Source organism: Staurois parvus, unplaced genomic scaffold (genome assembly GCF_062004578.1).
Source record: "Staurois parvus isolate SC_StPar_1 unplaced genomic scaffold, SC_StPar_1.0 ptg000636l, whole genome shotgun sequence".
Taxonomy (NCBI): Eukaryota; Metazoa; Chordata; class Amphibia; order Anura; family Ranidae; genus Staurois; species Staurois parvus.
Window position 1 is genome coordinate 9,436,327 of NW_028318432.1, and position 15,968 is coordinate 9,452,294.

General features: G+C 40.4%; 1 protein-coding gene and 1 long non-coding RNA gene across 2 annotated transcripts in view; one reads left to right on the top strand and one right to left on the bottom strand.

Moving 5' to 3' along the window:
- Nucleotides 1–968: 968 nt before the first annotated feature.
- LOC149449136 (uncharacterized) overlaps nt 969–15,968 on the bottom strand; it is a 35,346-nt gene continuing 20,346 nt past the window's right edge. The window contains exons 4-5 of the mRNA XM_089693785.1: nt 14,335–14,401; nt 969–4,487 (exon numbers count right to left, since the gene is read on the bottom strand). Of these exons, the coding sequence (XP_089549911.1) occupies nt 2,968–4,487; nt 14,335–14,401 (1,587 nt within the window). The 3' untranslated portion in view covers nt 969–2,967. The remainder of the gene's footprint in view (nt 4,488–14,334; nt 14,402–15,968) is intronic.
- LOC149449137 (uncharacterized) lies at nt 2,437–14,488 on the top strand. The gene is made up of 3 exons (XR_016315460.1): nt 2,437–2,561; nt 11,001–11,101; nt 14,370–14,488. It is a non-coding gene; the product is annotated as an uncharacterized LOC149449137 (long non-coding RNA).

Here is a 15,968-nt window from a genome sequence, read left to right on the forward strand (position 1 = left end):
CACCCTTCCATAAAGGACTGTGCTGTGTGTCAGAGATGTGGAAATCTCAGGACTGAAAATACACTCCACTGGCAATTTAAACATACATGTGGGCTCAGCCAGTCCAAAAAGTGTCCTTAAAGTGGTTGTCAACCTCAGACATGAGATATGAACAAAGCATATCCCCCCATCTCAAGAGATATAAAGGTGACAGAGAAGGGAGCTCCAGCCCACAGCCTGTGATTGACAGCCTCAGCCCTGTGTTCTGTGTGAAGGGAGGGGGTGTCCCTTTCCCTTCCCCTTTCCTCTCCTCCCCTTTCCTCTCCTCCCCCCCCCTCCCCTCCCCTTCACTTCCCTCCATCTCAAGAGATATAAAGGTGACAGAGAAGGGAGCTCCAGCACACAGCCTGTGATTGACAGCCTCAGCCCTAAGTTCTGTGTGAAGGGAGGGGTTGTCCTTTCCCTTCCCCTCCCCCTTCCCTAAACTGCTGCCATATATGTGCATTTACTTTCTGCATGTTTCTGTATTCTCTCTTTGCCTTACATTTAGCTTAAAAAAGAAGTATAATTTATTTTTTATTTGTTTTCTTGCACTTGGAGAGCCCAGTAAACAACACAAGCGCTGCGGGGGGGGGAACCCCTTCTTACTACAGTAAAAGTGATTGGGTAACGGTAAAGCTGCCCTGATCATTTTATTGAGGAGTTGATCACTGGCTGTAAAAAATTACATCAAAGCTCATGGATGCAGCTTCTCTATTTAAGAATATTTACTTTCAAAACTGGAACATTTTGAAGGGTTCCATGGGACAAAACATGTATTACAGGGATGTACTGCATATTTTGTTGTTTTGCATAGACATACATTCTAAATCTACACACAATACCAACTTAAATTTAATAGGGATAGAGAAGAACTCAATCAGAGCCACGTCAATCAGAACACCTGTGCATTTAAACCCCTAAAACTATAATTCCAAAAGAAACCAAAATTTGTCATATTAAATCATACCTTTATTAAAGATTTAAGCATTTGTATTCATTTTAAAGTTGTATAAAGTGTTTTTCATTCCCTGTAGTGAAACAATCAGACTTTTCCTACTAACTGATGCATTTATGCAAGATAAGTCTTTGCACCTTGCAGGTTGCACTGCACTTGCTCTTGTACCATTTCTTAGGATTATATCCTCAATCAAAAAGAGAATAACATATACATTTGTTTATAAAAATCTTAGAAAATCACAGAAAAACAAATATTTTGTCTTAATAAAATATAAATATATATGTACGCACATTCAAAAAGAAATCATTAAAAAGGGACCAACGATATATGGCCAGAAAAACAGGCCAATTCACCTCAATTCACTTCCTCTTGAAAGAGTTAATCATGTTCTCAAGTCTTTTTCTATGCACGCAGAAAGAGAGAAAGTTTGCTTTTACTGTTTAAATGAATTTCACGTAGAGCATAGCAAGATCCTCCAGTAAAGATAAAAAGGAAAATAAAAGCATCCAGGGGACACAAAGTTGGTTTAGTCCTTGAGGAGCCATTCCAAGCTGTGAGATACAAATGCCATCAAGTAAACCCAGCAAGTGTGCTAAGGTCAGCAAATTCACTCAATCTACCTTAATCCAGTTTCTTTGTAACCCCCTACAGAATAAGTACATACCTCCACACATGGAAGGGCATTAGGAGTATGCTTAAAAAACAGCTCTGTGTAAATTATTACCCCCACATCACCAAACACGTATAAACCATCCAGGCAGACTTGAATCTGATTGGTTGCTGTGAGAAAATGTCATTGCACTGACTTTTTTTTAACAAAAGACCTCTGAAAGGCAGCATGGACCTTTGACTAAGGCAGTCCATATATTAGTCATGACCCAAATGACCCATTCCCCCATCCACACATTTGAGGCAGATGGGGGAATCCCTTTGCTGAGATCCTGTGTTCTGACAGTGGGGAGACTTCACCTCCGTCATAACACACTGATCAGCACTGTCCGGTTTAGCCAGCAAAGCTGATCGAATGACATTTATCTGACAGGGTGGTTATACAGAGGTCAAGTTGACTTCTGTACAACCACTGTCCTGGACATGGATTAAAATTTTGATTTATGCATGGCCGGTTTAGGTTTTTCAGCATCCCCTGCAAATGTGTTTCAGGATCACATGATTACAGACATAAGGGTCTGGAGTGGATTTATATACTGTAGCAATCTCTTTGCTCAAAAACTAATTTACTCAGCAAGTATGTGGTGCCATTTGTGTATTCATTAAAGCTAAACGCCATGAAAAAAAAATGACCCTTACAGTGAGGCTCCCCTAGCACAGCAATGTTTAAACTCTTGTTTTTTCTGGGTTGAACATATAAATTATCTATGATAACGTAACTTCTTGGCTTTCTTCCAACTGCACGAGTCACAACCAGTCCCAAAAGACTGCTTCTCTTCAATATTCTACTACTATTCTATATTTTGACTTCATCATGTATAATGAAGGATCAGTAGTCCTGCATTGTGAGGAAGCTGAGGGTCTGCCCACAACCCAGAGTGTGGGAGACAAAAGAATAGGAACAAGAAACAATGTAAGTATAACTGCTTTTTCTGTTCCACCTACATGGAAAGAACATTTAACCCTTGCAGTGCTTGGGGTCCCCAATACAAGTGTCATTTTCTTCCCTTTCTCCCCATTGTTCTTTTTCCATTTTGACTCTAACATACTTTTAAATTTTGCAGCAGCTAGGTTGATGGCATATTTTTGGTGATCAAAATTCTGTTTATTAAATCATGGCAAAACAAATATACCATGCTTCATTGGATAAAATATAGTCTTGGTAATGCTGCAACGCACTGTTAGGATGAACCGTAAAAGAGCATCATACACCAGAAGACCAACATGGAAGATTCATTTGATCTCCTCAGTTACAAGATCATCTTAAACCGCCTCCTGAACTGTAAGAGTTTGAGCAATGTTCATATGGGTGAGAAAATCTATGATGACACCCAAAGAATAGATAAGTTTGTCCCTTTCTCATTTGCAATCTGGTTGATTCTTCCACGTACGCAGTCAAGTGAAACTGATAAAAGTGTGCCATTTTCTACCTCAAAAGATGAGCGGAGAGATACACTAGTCCATTGAGTGCCTTCTGGCATTTGACCACCAATTTGTTGAGTGACTATGGATGGTTGTGCTTGGTCACTTATCTTGGTGTTCAATGTCACCTTCAGAACATTACATGAGTGGATTAATTTCAAGTTGAAAGAAATACTTACTCCACCATTTTCGGTGAACTTAAAATATTTATGGGGAAACTGACCAGTGGAGATGAGTTGGATAATTTTGTCTTGAGGCAAATCCTCACTGAAGCTCAAGAGTTTGTTCTTGACCGCACCTGTGGGTAATCCATTTGCAGACACTGAAGCTGTGATAGCAGTGGAAATACTGGCAGGAATCCAGATTAGGCTTAGCATGCTGATGCCAGAGTTTTCTCCAAAATATCGAACATTGCATTGTGCCGGAGAAAGGACTTCAAAACTTATAATATCTCCAGAATTGACCTTGGCTGCACTGGATGCAGAGATGGATGTATCTCTATAATTAACACCAGACTTAAAGACCTGCATTAATTCTGAATTGGATCCATTTCTATTGATATAGGAAATGAGAGTAAAGCCTTCCCGCACACAGGTGGGACCCATGGAGTACAGAGCTTGCTGGAAAACAAATTTAACAACACCAGATTCAGTAAACTTGATGCTTCTTCCATCGTGAGACAAGCTGATCATGTATGGGTCAGAAACCGACAAGATCCTAAATGTAGGTCTATAGTTAGTTTGGTAGTGCATTGCTGTAGACATTTGAGCACTCATGGCCACTGCACCTGTATCATGAGACAACCAAAACAAACTAAGTGGCATATTCAAATCATAAACATGCAGGTCTTTGCTTTGATTGCAGAACTGGTTGGGGCTTTTAAGAACCACAGATAAAGTCTGGCTTGGCTCAACTTCGGCAGCAGAGCTTATACTTGTGCTCTGAAAATATTTACCATCTGGCTGCTCTATCCGAGAGCCACTTAACTCATAGCCTTCCTCACTGTTGTTGAGTTTTAATGAAAGCTGTAGAAAATTTCTGCAGTTATGTCTTACTGCAAAGTTAAGATCAGCCCATAGTAACCCATGGTGTTTGAACACGATATGGTTGTCATCTGGTGACAAAACTTCACATTGAGCTTTTTCCCTGATCTTCATGCTGAGACCTGGGTATATCTGGGAATCAGCCATTTTAGGTGAGGGCACCGACAGGCCAGCAGACCATGATTCAAACAACTTGCTCTCACTTGCCATTGTGCACACAGTATCACTATCTGCTGTGCATGGAAAAGCAACAACACCTTCTTCACACTCCGAGCAGGCCTGGCATTCTTGCAGCTCTTTATTGAAAAAGTATTGATCGCCACAAAGCCCCAAAGCAGCATCCTTTTCAGGAATTCCAAGGCATCTGAAGCCACCTAAATGGAACACAAATCATATATTAGACTTCCTATTCAGATCAGAATTACAGCCCTAGGCAGAAATCCACAAAATGAATAACATCATGTTCAAAAGTCACTTTGGCCACAATATCCACATAACTGTCCTGTTTTTAACTGGAAAAAGAACAAGATCAATGGCGTCACGGTGTTTAACATTATGAATGCTGCCTGACCTGACTCAGACTCTTGGAACACAAAGCTGTACATTTATTAAAGGGAGATAAGCTGTGATAGCGACTGCTTATCTTGGCTGTCCAGCGGTTTCAAGCTGTGCTGCGTAGTGGAGATGACATTTTTTGCTTCTCGCAAATGAGTGAGAGGTTGCCACTGCATTCAATACAAATGGGTAGTTTAATAAGGTGTGATGAAGAAAGAAAAGCCGTGATCTGATGAGACCAGGGGTAGACTGACCATTTGGAAACTCGGGCACTGCCCGAGGGCCCGGGGTCAGTAGGGGGCCCCATGAGATGCCACTGGTACTTTTTGCATAGGCTTTTTTAGTTTGAGCAAGGACACAGGGCCCCCATGATCCCCTATTGCCCCCATGAGTTGTCAGTCCGCCCCTGGATGAGACCGTAGATGGATGACTTCCTCTGCTTCCTCACAGACCAAACCAGATCCAGGAAAATCTTCCTCCTAACACTTCTCTTAAAGTGGAGTTCAAGTCAAACTGTAAAAAAAATAACAGTCAGCAGCTACAGAAACTGTAGCTGCTGACTTTTAAAAAACAGCCAATCAACTGTCCCTCGATCCCGCGGTGTCCTCCCCACAGCTCATTTCACCAGCTGCCCTGTTTTCCCGGTGCCGGCATCTTCAGTGTATGCACCCATCTGTGAAGCTTTCAAGCTGACAGCTTGCAGCTTCACAGCCAGGTGCCCACTGCGCATGCCCGAGTAGTTCTGTGCTTTGTGAATGGTCCTGTAGTCTTCTGGGACCTGTAAAGTGTCCCAGAAGACTACGGAGAGGGAGGGGGGAGGAAAACGTCTGCTTCCGATCGTCTAGGCGATCGCAGCGGAAGTGGGAGCGGGTACCTGTCAATTTCAGATACCCCCGCTCCCCAAAGGTGCCAATCCTTAACAGGGAGTGGAGGACCACTCCTTAAGGCAGAACCTCCCCTTTTGGGTAGCACTCTGATTTAATAGCTAATAATTTCTTTTAATAGTTAATACAAGGTGTGACAACGTAGTTCCTGGAATGAACTGTAAAACAAAAAACCTTTTTGCTAACTTATATACTAGTGGCTGTTGTCACCTTAAAAAGTAGTCCCCTTGTGAAGTGACACACTTCTCTAGATGACTATGCCACTGCCAGCAACATTGCTGGAATAATTTTCTGGAGCGCTGTGCACTATATTTGTCGCAGCACACTGGATGTAAGGAATGTCATCAAATCTGTGTCCTTTTAAGGCATTTTTTTAATTTTGGAAACATTCAAAAGCCACAGGGTGCTAAGTCAGGGGAATAAGGTCGTTGGTCAAGTTTTGGAATGGATTTCTAGGCCAGAAACTTGCAAACACTTAACATATCACGTGCAGGAGCATTGCCGTGTTGGAGAATCCACTTGCAGGCTAGAGTTCTGGTCTTTTCCTCTAAAAAGATTCCCGTAACCTTTAAATTTTCCACATTCACATACTTCCTTGGTTTTTTTTTTTGTGCCCACTTCTTGCGTCCTAATGGACATCATCCTGCCCTCCTTAAACTACCTATGCCATACAAAAACACTTCATTTGTTCATAGAATGTTTACCATAAGCCTGTTGTAGCAGAGCTAAAGTTTTACTTCCACATGGATGTTAATCTGCTGCTCCAGATTCCTGTCACTCATTTTCTGCTAACAGTGCAACACACACATGTTATTTTGTCTACTACTCCATAAAGACAGCTGGTCTGTGACCCAAGCGATTGCAAGTTAGAAAATGTCAAATGCAAATGACGGTTTGACTTACCACCATAGTGCTACTCCACGGGGATTCCAGGAATTAAATTGTTATATATACTGTATATATATATATATATATATATATATATATATATATATACACACAGTATATATAACAATTTAATATATATATACACACATATATATTTGAGGATGGCCCTGAATATATTTAAATATATATATATTTCTCCTGTTTTCGGTTCTTTTAAATCATTTACAGGACCCCAAAATCTCTGACCAAAATCTTGCTGTATCTTGCAAGATCACGGCCACAGCTCTCCATTTTTCTCATATTGTGACTGTATATCATGTATCACATTCTCCTCTCTTCTCCACTGAAAAAGAGAAGTATCTGTGGTAATAAATATGCTCTCCCCAAAGACTTTATATGCAATGTACAGCCGAGATGTGATAAGATGGGCTCGATCACAGAACAATAAAACCATACCAAAGTACCTGATATTCTGGAGAAATTGGTAGGTTCAGTCACTTCAGCCCAGGATGCATTCATGTTAGCTAACATTTCCTAGGTGCATCTAATTTCTAATTACTTCTAGAATTCTGGAACCAAAACCAGTTGGTGAAACTAGTAAACAAATGTGAGCCAAAGAGATACCAAAGGATATTTCTTATACTGAGCTTCCATCATGGAACACATAAAAATCCATTACCCCACATAAGAGATATCATTACACACTTGGAGATTAAACAAAATTACCAGCTAAAATATCTCTGATCATTGCTAGCACTTCTGTATTATAACAACATTCACAAGAAAACAGGGAACTCCAATATTAAAAAGTAACTTTACTAATACCATCCAAAAATCATCAAGGTCAATTGTATACAAGGTACGAAACATTTAAAAAAAGCAACATATTAAATACATCTTGGAAACATACCTGTTGATCTGCCAGAAATCAGTTGTGCTTCTGGCTTTGTTATTGAGCTACCAACGCTGCCCCTGCTGCACTGAAATCCCAATCAGTATTGTCAGCCTGTAGGCAGGTGCCTACAAAGCTATTTGTATTTTGTATAAAAGAGTTAATGGTTGCTGATTCAGGGGTTAATGTTCAGCTGTGGTCTGCCTTCCCCCTGTAAGTGTCACTGCATTTGCAGAAGGGATATACAGTTACAGTTGTGACCAAAATTATTCAACCCCCAATGCTGTAAAGGGGTTTAGGGACTATAGTGTACATTTGGAATTGTATTCAGAATCAAATCCTACAAGGACGTTGTAACTACCCAAATGCAACTAAAATGACATCAATTGTTTATGTAATACAGTAGTAAATGGTTCTTATGTGGTTTCTTCATTGCCACAATTATTCAACCCCTTAAAGACTACCACTCTGAAGAACAGAGGTTCATACAGGTGCTTTCCATCAGGTATTGAAAACACCTGTGGATGTCACCGAGCAGCAATCAAGCATAATAAGCACCAATTAGGCAGCTTTAAAATGACTGTGATACTCAGCTCCTTCTAGACATTTACTGGTGTGGTTACAAACATGGTGAAGGCAAGAGAATGGTCCAGGAAGACAAGAGAAGAGGTGATTTCTCTTCACAGGAAGGGCAATGGCTATAAGAAGATTGCAAAGATGTTAAACATACCAAGAGACACCTTAGGAAGCATCATTCGCAAATTCAAGGCAAAGGGCACTGTTGAAACGCTACCTGGTCGTGGCAGAAAGAAGATGCTGACTTCGACTGCTGTGCGCTACCTGAAGCGTAGAGTGGAGAGAAGTCCCCGTGTGACTGCTGAGGAACTGAGAAAAGATTTGTCAGATGTGGGTACAGAAGTTTCAGCCCAGACAATAAGACGCACACTGCGTAATGAAGGCCTCCGTGCCAGAACTCCCAGGCGTACCCCCTTGCTGTCTCCAAAGAATAAGAAGAGTCGACTGCAGTATGCCAAAAGCCATGTGGACAAACCACAAAAGTTGTGGGATAGTGTTCTGTGGACTGATGAAACAAAATTAGAACTGTTTGGGCCCATGGATCAACGCTATGTTTGGAGGAGGAAGAACAAGGCCTATGATGAAAAGAACACCTTGCCTACTGTGAAGCATGGTGGAGGGTCAATCATGCTTTGGGGCTGTTTTGCTTCTGCAGGTACAGGGAAGCTTCAGCGTGTGCAAGGTACCATGAATTCTCTTCAGTACCAGGAGATATTGGATGGAAACGTGATGCAGTCCGTCACACACCTGAGGCTTGGGAGACGTTGGACCTTTCAACAGGACAATGATCCCAAGCATACCTCCAAGTCCACTAGAGCATGGTTGCAGAGGAAAGGCTGGAACATTTTGGAGTGGCCATCGCAGTCACCAGACTTAAATCCGATTGAGAACCTCTGGTGGGACTTAAAGAAAGCAGTTGCAGTGCGCAAGCCTAAGAATGTGACTGAACTGGAGGCCTTTGCCCATGAAGAATGGGCGAAGATACCCGTAGATCGCTGCAAGACACTTGTGTCAAGCTATGCTTCACGTTTAAAAGCTGTTATAACTGTAAAAGGATGCTGTACTAAGTACTAAGATTGAATGTCACTTGGGGGTTGAATAAAACTGATAATGCTGTGAGCACAGAAAAGACATTTGTGGTTATTTCATTATAACTGTTATGTTATATTTGTCTGACCTACAAGTGCCTCTTTAATGTAAATGTAAGCAAGATGACTGAATGATCAAAAGCAATGTCAAACTGGCCAAAACACTCAATTTCAGTGGGGGTTGAATAATTTTGGTCACAACTGTAGGTCCATATATATTTGGACACAGGCACAATTTTAGTTTTTTCAGGTATTTACCAAAACATATTCAAGCTATGGTTATATAATGTATATTGACTGAAAGTGCACACTCTCAGGTTTAATTTGAGGGTATGTACATCCAAATTGGAGGAAGGGTTTAGGAACTACAGCTCTTAAGAGTAGACATCCTCCCTGGACCAAAAGTAATTAAACCCTTAAATATAATTATAAATAAAATGTTCATTTGTAATATTTTGTTGAGAATTCTTTACTGACAATGACTGCCTGAAGTCTGGAACCCATGGACATTACCAAAGATTGTGTTTCCTCCTTTCTTTTGCTTTGCCAGGCTCTAACTGCAGCTGTCTTCAGTTGTTCTTTGTTTGTGGGTCTTTCTGCCTTTAGTTTTGCCTTCAGCAAGTGAAATGCATGCATGGGTTGAGATCAGGTGATTGACTCGGTCATTGCAGAATATTCCACTTCTTTCCCTTCAAAAGCTCCTGGGTTGCTTTTTCAGAGTGTTTTGGATCATGTGTGCTGTAAAGCTCCGTCCAATAAACTTTGCTGCATTTGGCTGAATCTGGGCTGACAGTATATCTCTAAACACAGCAGAATTCATCCGGCTGTTTCTGTCTTCTGTCACATCATCAATAAACACCAATGACCCAGTGCCACTGGAAGCCATGCATGCCCATGCCATCACACTGCCTCCACCATGTTTTACAGATGACGTTGTGTGCTTTGGATCATGAGCTGTTCCGAGCCTTCTACACACTTTTTTCTTCCCGTCATTCTGGTACAGATTAATCTTAGTTTCATCCGTCCAAAGAATGCTTTTCCAGAACTGGTCTGGCTTTTTTAGATGTTTTTTGGCAAAGTCTAATCTGGCTTTTCTATTCTTCAGGCTTATGAATGGTTTGCACCTTGTGATGAACCCTCAGCATTTGCTCTCGTGAAGTATTCTCTTGATTGTAGACTTTGACAATGATACAACCACCTCCTGGAGAGTGTCCTTCACTTGTCTGCATGTTGTGAATGGGTTTTTCTTTACCATAGAGAGGATCCTGCAATCATCCACCACTGTTGTCTTCTGTGGATGTCCATGCCTTTTTATGTTGCTGAGCTCACCAGTACGTTCTTCTTTCCCCAGAATGTACCAAACTGTTGATTTGGCCACTCCTAATGTTGCTGCTATCTCTCTGATGGATTTGTTTTATTTTTGAAGCCTTGATGAAGAACAAACAAAGGAATAGCCCACACCTGGCCATGACACAGCTTTTGATTCAATTGTGAAATTACTTTTGGTCACTTGAAAAAGGGGGGGTGGCTAATCTTAAAAGCTGTAATTCCTAAACCCTTCCTTTAATTTGGATGTACATAGCCTCAAATGAAACCTGAGAGTGTGCACTTTCAGCCCATATCCATTATATAACTATAGCTTGAATATGTTTTGGTAAATACCTGAAAAAAAAAACTAAAATTGTGCCTGTGTCCAAATATATATGGACCTAACGGTATGCAGGAGGAGGCAGTTCCTAGTGGTCGAGTTGTTGAGAGAGACTATACACATGAGATGTAGCCACTTGTAAAGACTGGGGTCACCCCGTAGTGGGATTGTGACATGGGACACTTATTACAATGGAGAATGAAAATATTATGAGAGAGAGAGAGAGAGAGAGATGCACCCAACCAAGTGGCTGGGTCTGTATGTTAGGGGCTGTTCTGTATTCCCATCATTGTGTTAAGTAGGGAGCCACCTATTGGATGTTCACTACAATTGCAGTCTATTCTTTTCTGAAACAGGAAACAGAAAGTTTCACTCACACATCAGTCTAGAGCCACTTTAGCTTCCAGAAGAAGACACCAGTGAAAGCTTCCCTTCTCCATTTGATACACATATGCCTGTAAGTTCTTTCATTGTGTTTGTTAAAGTCACATATATATCTCTAGATCACATTTCACTATATTTCATGTGATTTGTAGGTAGTTGTTTGTATGAAATGTGTGTGTTCATTGTATGCATTTGTAAGAGATATATATACAATCATATTGTAACGTCAGTTTAACCCCTTGGTGCTGGTGCCTCCCGGCCCTTTAAGGGTTTCAGAAGTCGGGAGATGGGGCGGGGTTTTAGGGTCATGTAACCGCCATGATTCGCTGTCACGGTGGTCACATGATTGGGAAAGGTCACGATTGCAAGAGGAGATCGGGACCTTTCCGCGAATACCGGACATGCGTGCTGGGAGTGCGCAGGGCGCACACTCTCAGCACATATGTTTTTCTTAATTGCATGCAAATGTGCAGCCGCTCGGTGTCAAGGCCCAGACACCGGGAGGCCGCACATTTGCATGCGGCTGGCGCCAAGGGGTTAAATGATTGTATTGCAGTTTTACAGAACTATTCACAGAGGTAAATTCAGTTTTGGAATGAAACACAATGCTGCTTCTGTCAGTTTTATTAGCTAACAGTTGGCTAACCGTTAGTAGGACAGCATAGGGCCTGCTGTGGAACAAAATCTTCTTAGAGACTGGCCCTATAGTCGCAGTGTGCAAGGCCTCGTGAAGCATGTGTGGTGCCTTCCCTGTTTGCCTTCTTACTGAACATGTGTAGTAAGTGTCATGAAGAGCTCGTGGAGGAAAATCAACGCTCAATACTACTTCCGTCAAAATGATTCTGTCGTCAATGCTGGCACAGGTGTCACTGGCATGTGAAAGGATATTATATGGCACCCTGTTGAAACAGTTTGGCCTCTGGCCATGAGGGGGGCTGAACTCACATAAGTAACAGTACAATACATTCAGCATGCAGTTCCCCATGAAACCAAAAACCCTAGTGAGTTCTCTGTGCTGGAATACAGAACACTTCCCCTTTTTGTTATTGAGAGGCGAGAGGAGATGTTCTGTAGTCTAAATGAAAAGAATTAAGCAAGGCAGAAAACACTGCTTGAGATCTCAGTACAGCACAAGCAGTACTGTCAGCTCATACATGAAGCTAGGAGCTCTGAATTTATGGCAGATAGGCAGGTATTTTTATGTACTTGCTGTATTTTGAAAGAGACAAAACTTGGGGAAACATACATGTGTTGAGATATGTTGCATATGACTCCTTTTTTTGCCCAGAAGTACACTTATACAAGTACTGTAGCCGCTGAATTAAAAAAACACATGCTTACCAGCCCATTAAAACTCAGCACTGTCTTTCACACATCTTTGTTTCTATGCATTATATGGTGATTATTGTTAGAGATGAGCGAATCAAACCTGGCGAAGTGGAATTCGTTTCGAATATCAGGAAAAATTCGATTCGCATCGAATCCGAATTTTAGCAAACTTCGGGTGCACGAATCGAATTTTTCCCGATCAGCCGGCAAAAGTGTCACTGCAGAGAGCTCCGCTATTTCTGACAGTTCTGACAGTTCATTTACAGCGGTTGAAACATTGTATCTATTTGTTTCCATTTAGGATACAGATGTTTTTATTCGGAAATAAATAGATACAATGTTTCAACCGCTGTAAATGTGAAGGAACTGTCAGAGAACTGTCAGAAATAGCGGAGCTCTCTGCAGATACACTTTTTGCTGTACTGGAATACTTCTTCTTTTCATTCTTCTTCTTCTTCTTTTCATTCTTCTTCTTCTTCTTCTTTTCATTCTTCTTCTTCTTCTTTTCATTCTTCTTCTTCTTCTTTTCATTCTTCTTTTCATTCTTCTCATTCTTCTTCTTCTTCTTTTCATTCTTCTTCTTTTCATTCTTCTCATTCTTTTCATTCTTCTTCTTCTCATTCTTCTTTTCATTCTTCTTCTTCTCATTCTTCTTTTCATTCTTCTTCTCATTCTTCTTTTCATTCTTCTTCTTCTTTTCATTCTTCTTTTCATTCTTCTTTTCATTCTTCTTTTCATTCTTCTTTTCATTCTTCTTCTTCTTTTCATTCTTCTTCTTTTCATTCTTCTTCTTTTCATTCTTCTCATTCTTCTTCTCATTCTTCTTCTTCTTTTCATTCTTCTTCTTCTTCTCTTCATTCTTTTACTTCTTCTTTTCATTCTTCTTTTCATTCTTTTCACTCTTCTTTTCATTCTTCTTCTTCTTCTTTTCATTCTTCTTCTTCTTCTTCTTTTCATTCTTCTTTTCATTCTTCTTCTTTTCATTCTTCTTCTTCTTCTTTTCATTCTTCTTCTTCTTCTTATTTTCATTCTTCTTCTTCTTTTCATTCTTCTTCTTTTCATTCTTCTTCTTCTTTTCATTCTTCTTTTCATTCTTCTTCTTCTTCTTTTCATTCTTCTTATTTTCATTCTTCTCATTCTTCTTTTCATTCTTCTTTTCATTCTTCTTCTTTTCATTCTTCTTTTCATTCTTCTTCTTTTCATTCTTCTTCTTTTCATTCTTCTTCTTTTCATTCTTCTTCTTCTTCGTCGTGCCCCGTGACTGCCCAAATGAGTGAAGTGTGCGGTGATTCTAAGATCGACGGCACTCATCTGCATGTCATACTGACTGACAGTATTATTTCTCTTCCCCAGCAGACTCCAAGGGCATTTAAATTAAAGGTACAGTGTTCTGCACTAATATAAAGGCTCTCTGAAGCCTAGAAACCCTTTTAATAAGTTAAATTCGCGGCGAATAAATTTGCGTCGAATCGAATTTCTCCCGCAAATTCGGCGAATCAGCCGAATCGAATTTTTGAATAATTCGCTCATCTCTAATTATTGTATAGCTTAGATATGTGATTTTAAGTTACATGTGTTGTGTTTGAAGCTAGGCTCCCCCTATTGATATGCAAATAAACCAGTTGGACTGTTTTATGAGGTAAGCACAGGAAGTCAGGCTACAGGATATGATGTAGCAGGAAATAGGAGAAGGGGATTAGAACTTGGAACAGGCCATGTGCTCAGACAAAGTCAGAGTTGTTCTAGAGACTTCGTATGAAACAGATGTTTGGTCTTTTCGGTTAAACCACTTACAAGAACAATTTTTGTGTAATTCCAATTTGTAACATTATAACCCTCAGACATTTTCATTGCTGGTAAGACTTTGAGGGTGGAGGACATACCGGGTTGTAGTTTGGGAAAGGGAAAGTTGGTTGCTTTGCATTTTCTTTTTAAAACATTCCAATAAAATTAAACTGCGTATAATAAAAATAGTACCTGGAGTATTAAGGCATTTTATCTTCTCTCCACAGATATTTGGAGAATCCATGCATTCATCTCTGTCCTAGAAAAAAGCACAGTCAATGTTAATGACTATTTATTACATTGTGCAAACCTTGTATGCTATGAAATAAAGCTGGTGATACACAGAGTGAATTTTGAGTTGTGGGTGCAGCTACTGATCAGGTATTCTGACAGCTGCAGGTGCTGGTTGTCAGAATACAAGATTCAACAGGGAAAATGTCTAGTGTGGATGGGGAATCAATAGATTTCTCTTAATCAGCTTGTGAGTGTATGGCCAGTTTAACTTTCTAATTTTAGCCCTTTCCCAACCCCCTACAGGGCAACTACTGGGTAACCTGAACTATAAATATTTTGTAAAGCGCTGCACAAACTGTTGGCACTATATAAATTCTTTATAATACTATAATAATAACAATAAGAGCCATGTATTTGTAAAAGACTATTCTTTACCTGCCTTCTTTAACCAGATGCTCCCATTATTCAATGCATTGCTGGCTTCAGATCACAGAGCACTGGCGGGTATCCAGTTGCAGTTATAACCAGCCAGTGACCCTTGTGATTAGACACAGTGATCACATGAAAAAAAAAATGCCAAAATTATGTAAACGCAAGTCTGAGCCTTTTGCCCATATCAGTTCATCTAGTCTGAGGGAGACAGAGCACTGCAAAAATTTCAATCCATAGCTCTGTTTTAAAGAGACCATGTTACTAGACCATTTGTAAGTAATAAGGCAAGTAAACCTTCATGCAAAGTTTCCTTATCCTTTGACATCATCACCCTAAGTGGATGTGGCTACCCCACCATCATCATAATCTCAGTATTTACCTAGTTTATAACACTGGGGGTTGCGGCATTGTTTACAATACTCTGTCAGCTTCTTGACCCGATGTCTGCATGTGCATCTACTAAGGCCAAACTGCATGAAGGGGAACATCGGGTCAAGAAGCCACCAGAGGAATATCAACAATGCCACAGATTTTAGTGGTGAAAACTAGGTAAGTATATAGATTTGGTGGGGAGACTATGGTATATATGCTTAGGGGGATGGGGACAAAAGGTTAAGGTGTCACTAAATCCACATCATAAAAAACTATCAATAAATGCTGTATTACATGCTGTTTACGCTCACTTAGTCAGTATGAGATTCATTTTCTGTATTCTGCAAAAAAACCTGGTTGACCCTGCTGTTCTCTATCTCCCCCTTCTGTCTATGTCCCCAGTGCATCAAGGAATTTGCAGAGCAGTGTTGGCAGCTCTGCACATGCTCAGTTCTCAGTGAGTTTCTATGCTGATCATATCACATCTGAGCAGCCCACGTGACTATAGAATCACACACGTGGGCGTATACACAGTGATAAATGACAACTTACTCCCTCCCTCCTCCTCCTCCATGCCCACTAATCAGCTAAACACTTTGGTTGTGGGATATTACATTTTTTTTTTAATTAAAATAATCACAGTGCTATATACAGAAAGGGAAGGGACAATTTAACAATGTGTGTTTAGTATCATTTTAAGGAAACATTAAGCAAAGGTTTCCTTATCCATTACTGTATTTTATGCATGTTATTTACCTGGCATGTAGACATCCAAAAGCCCTGAAACT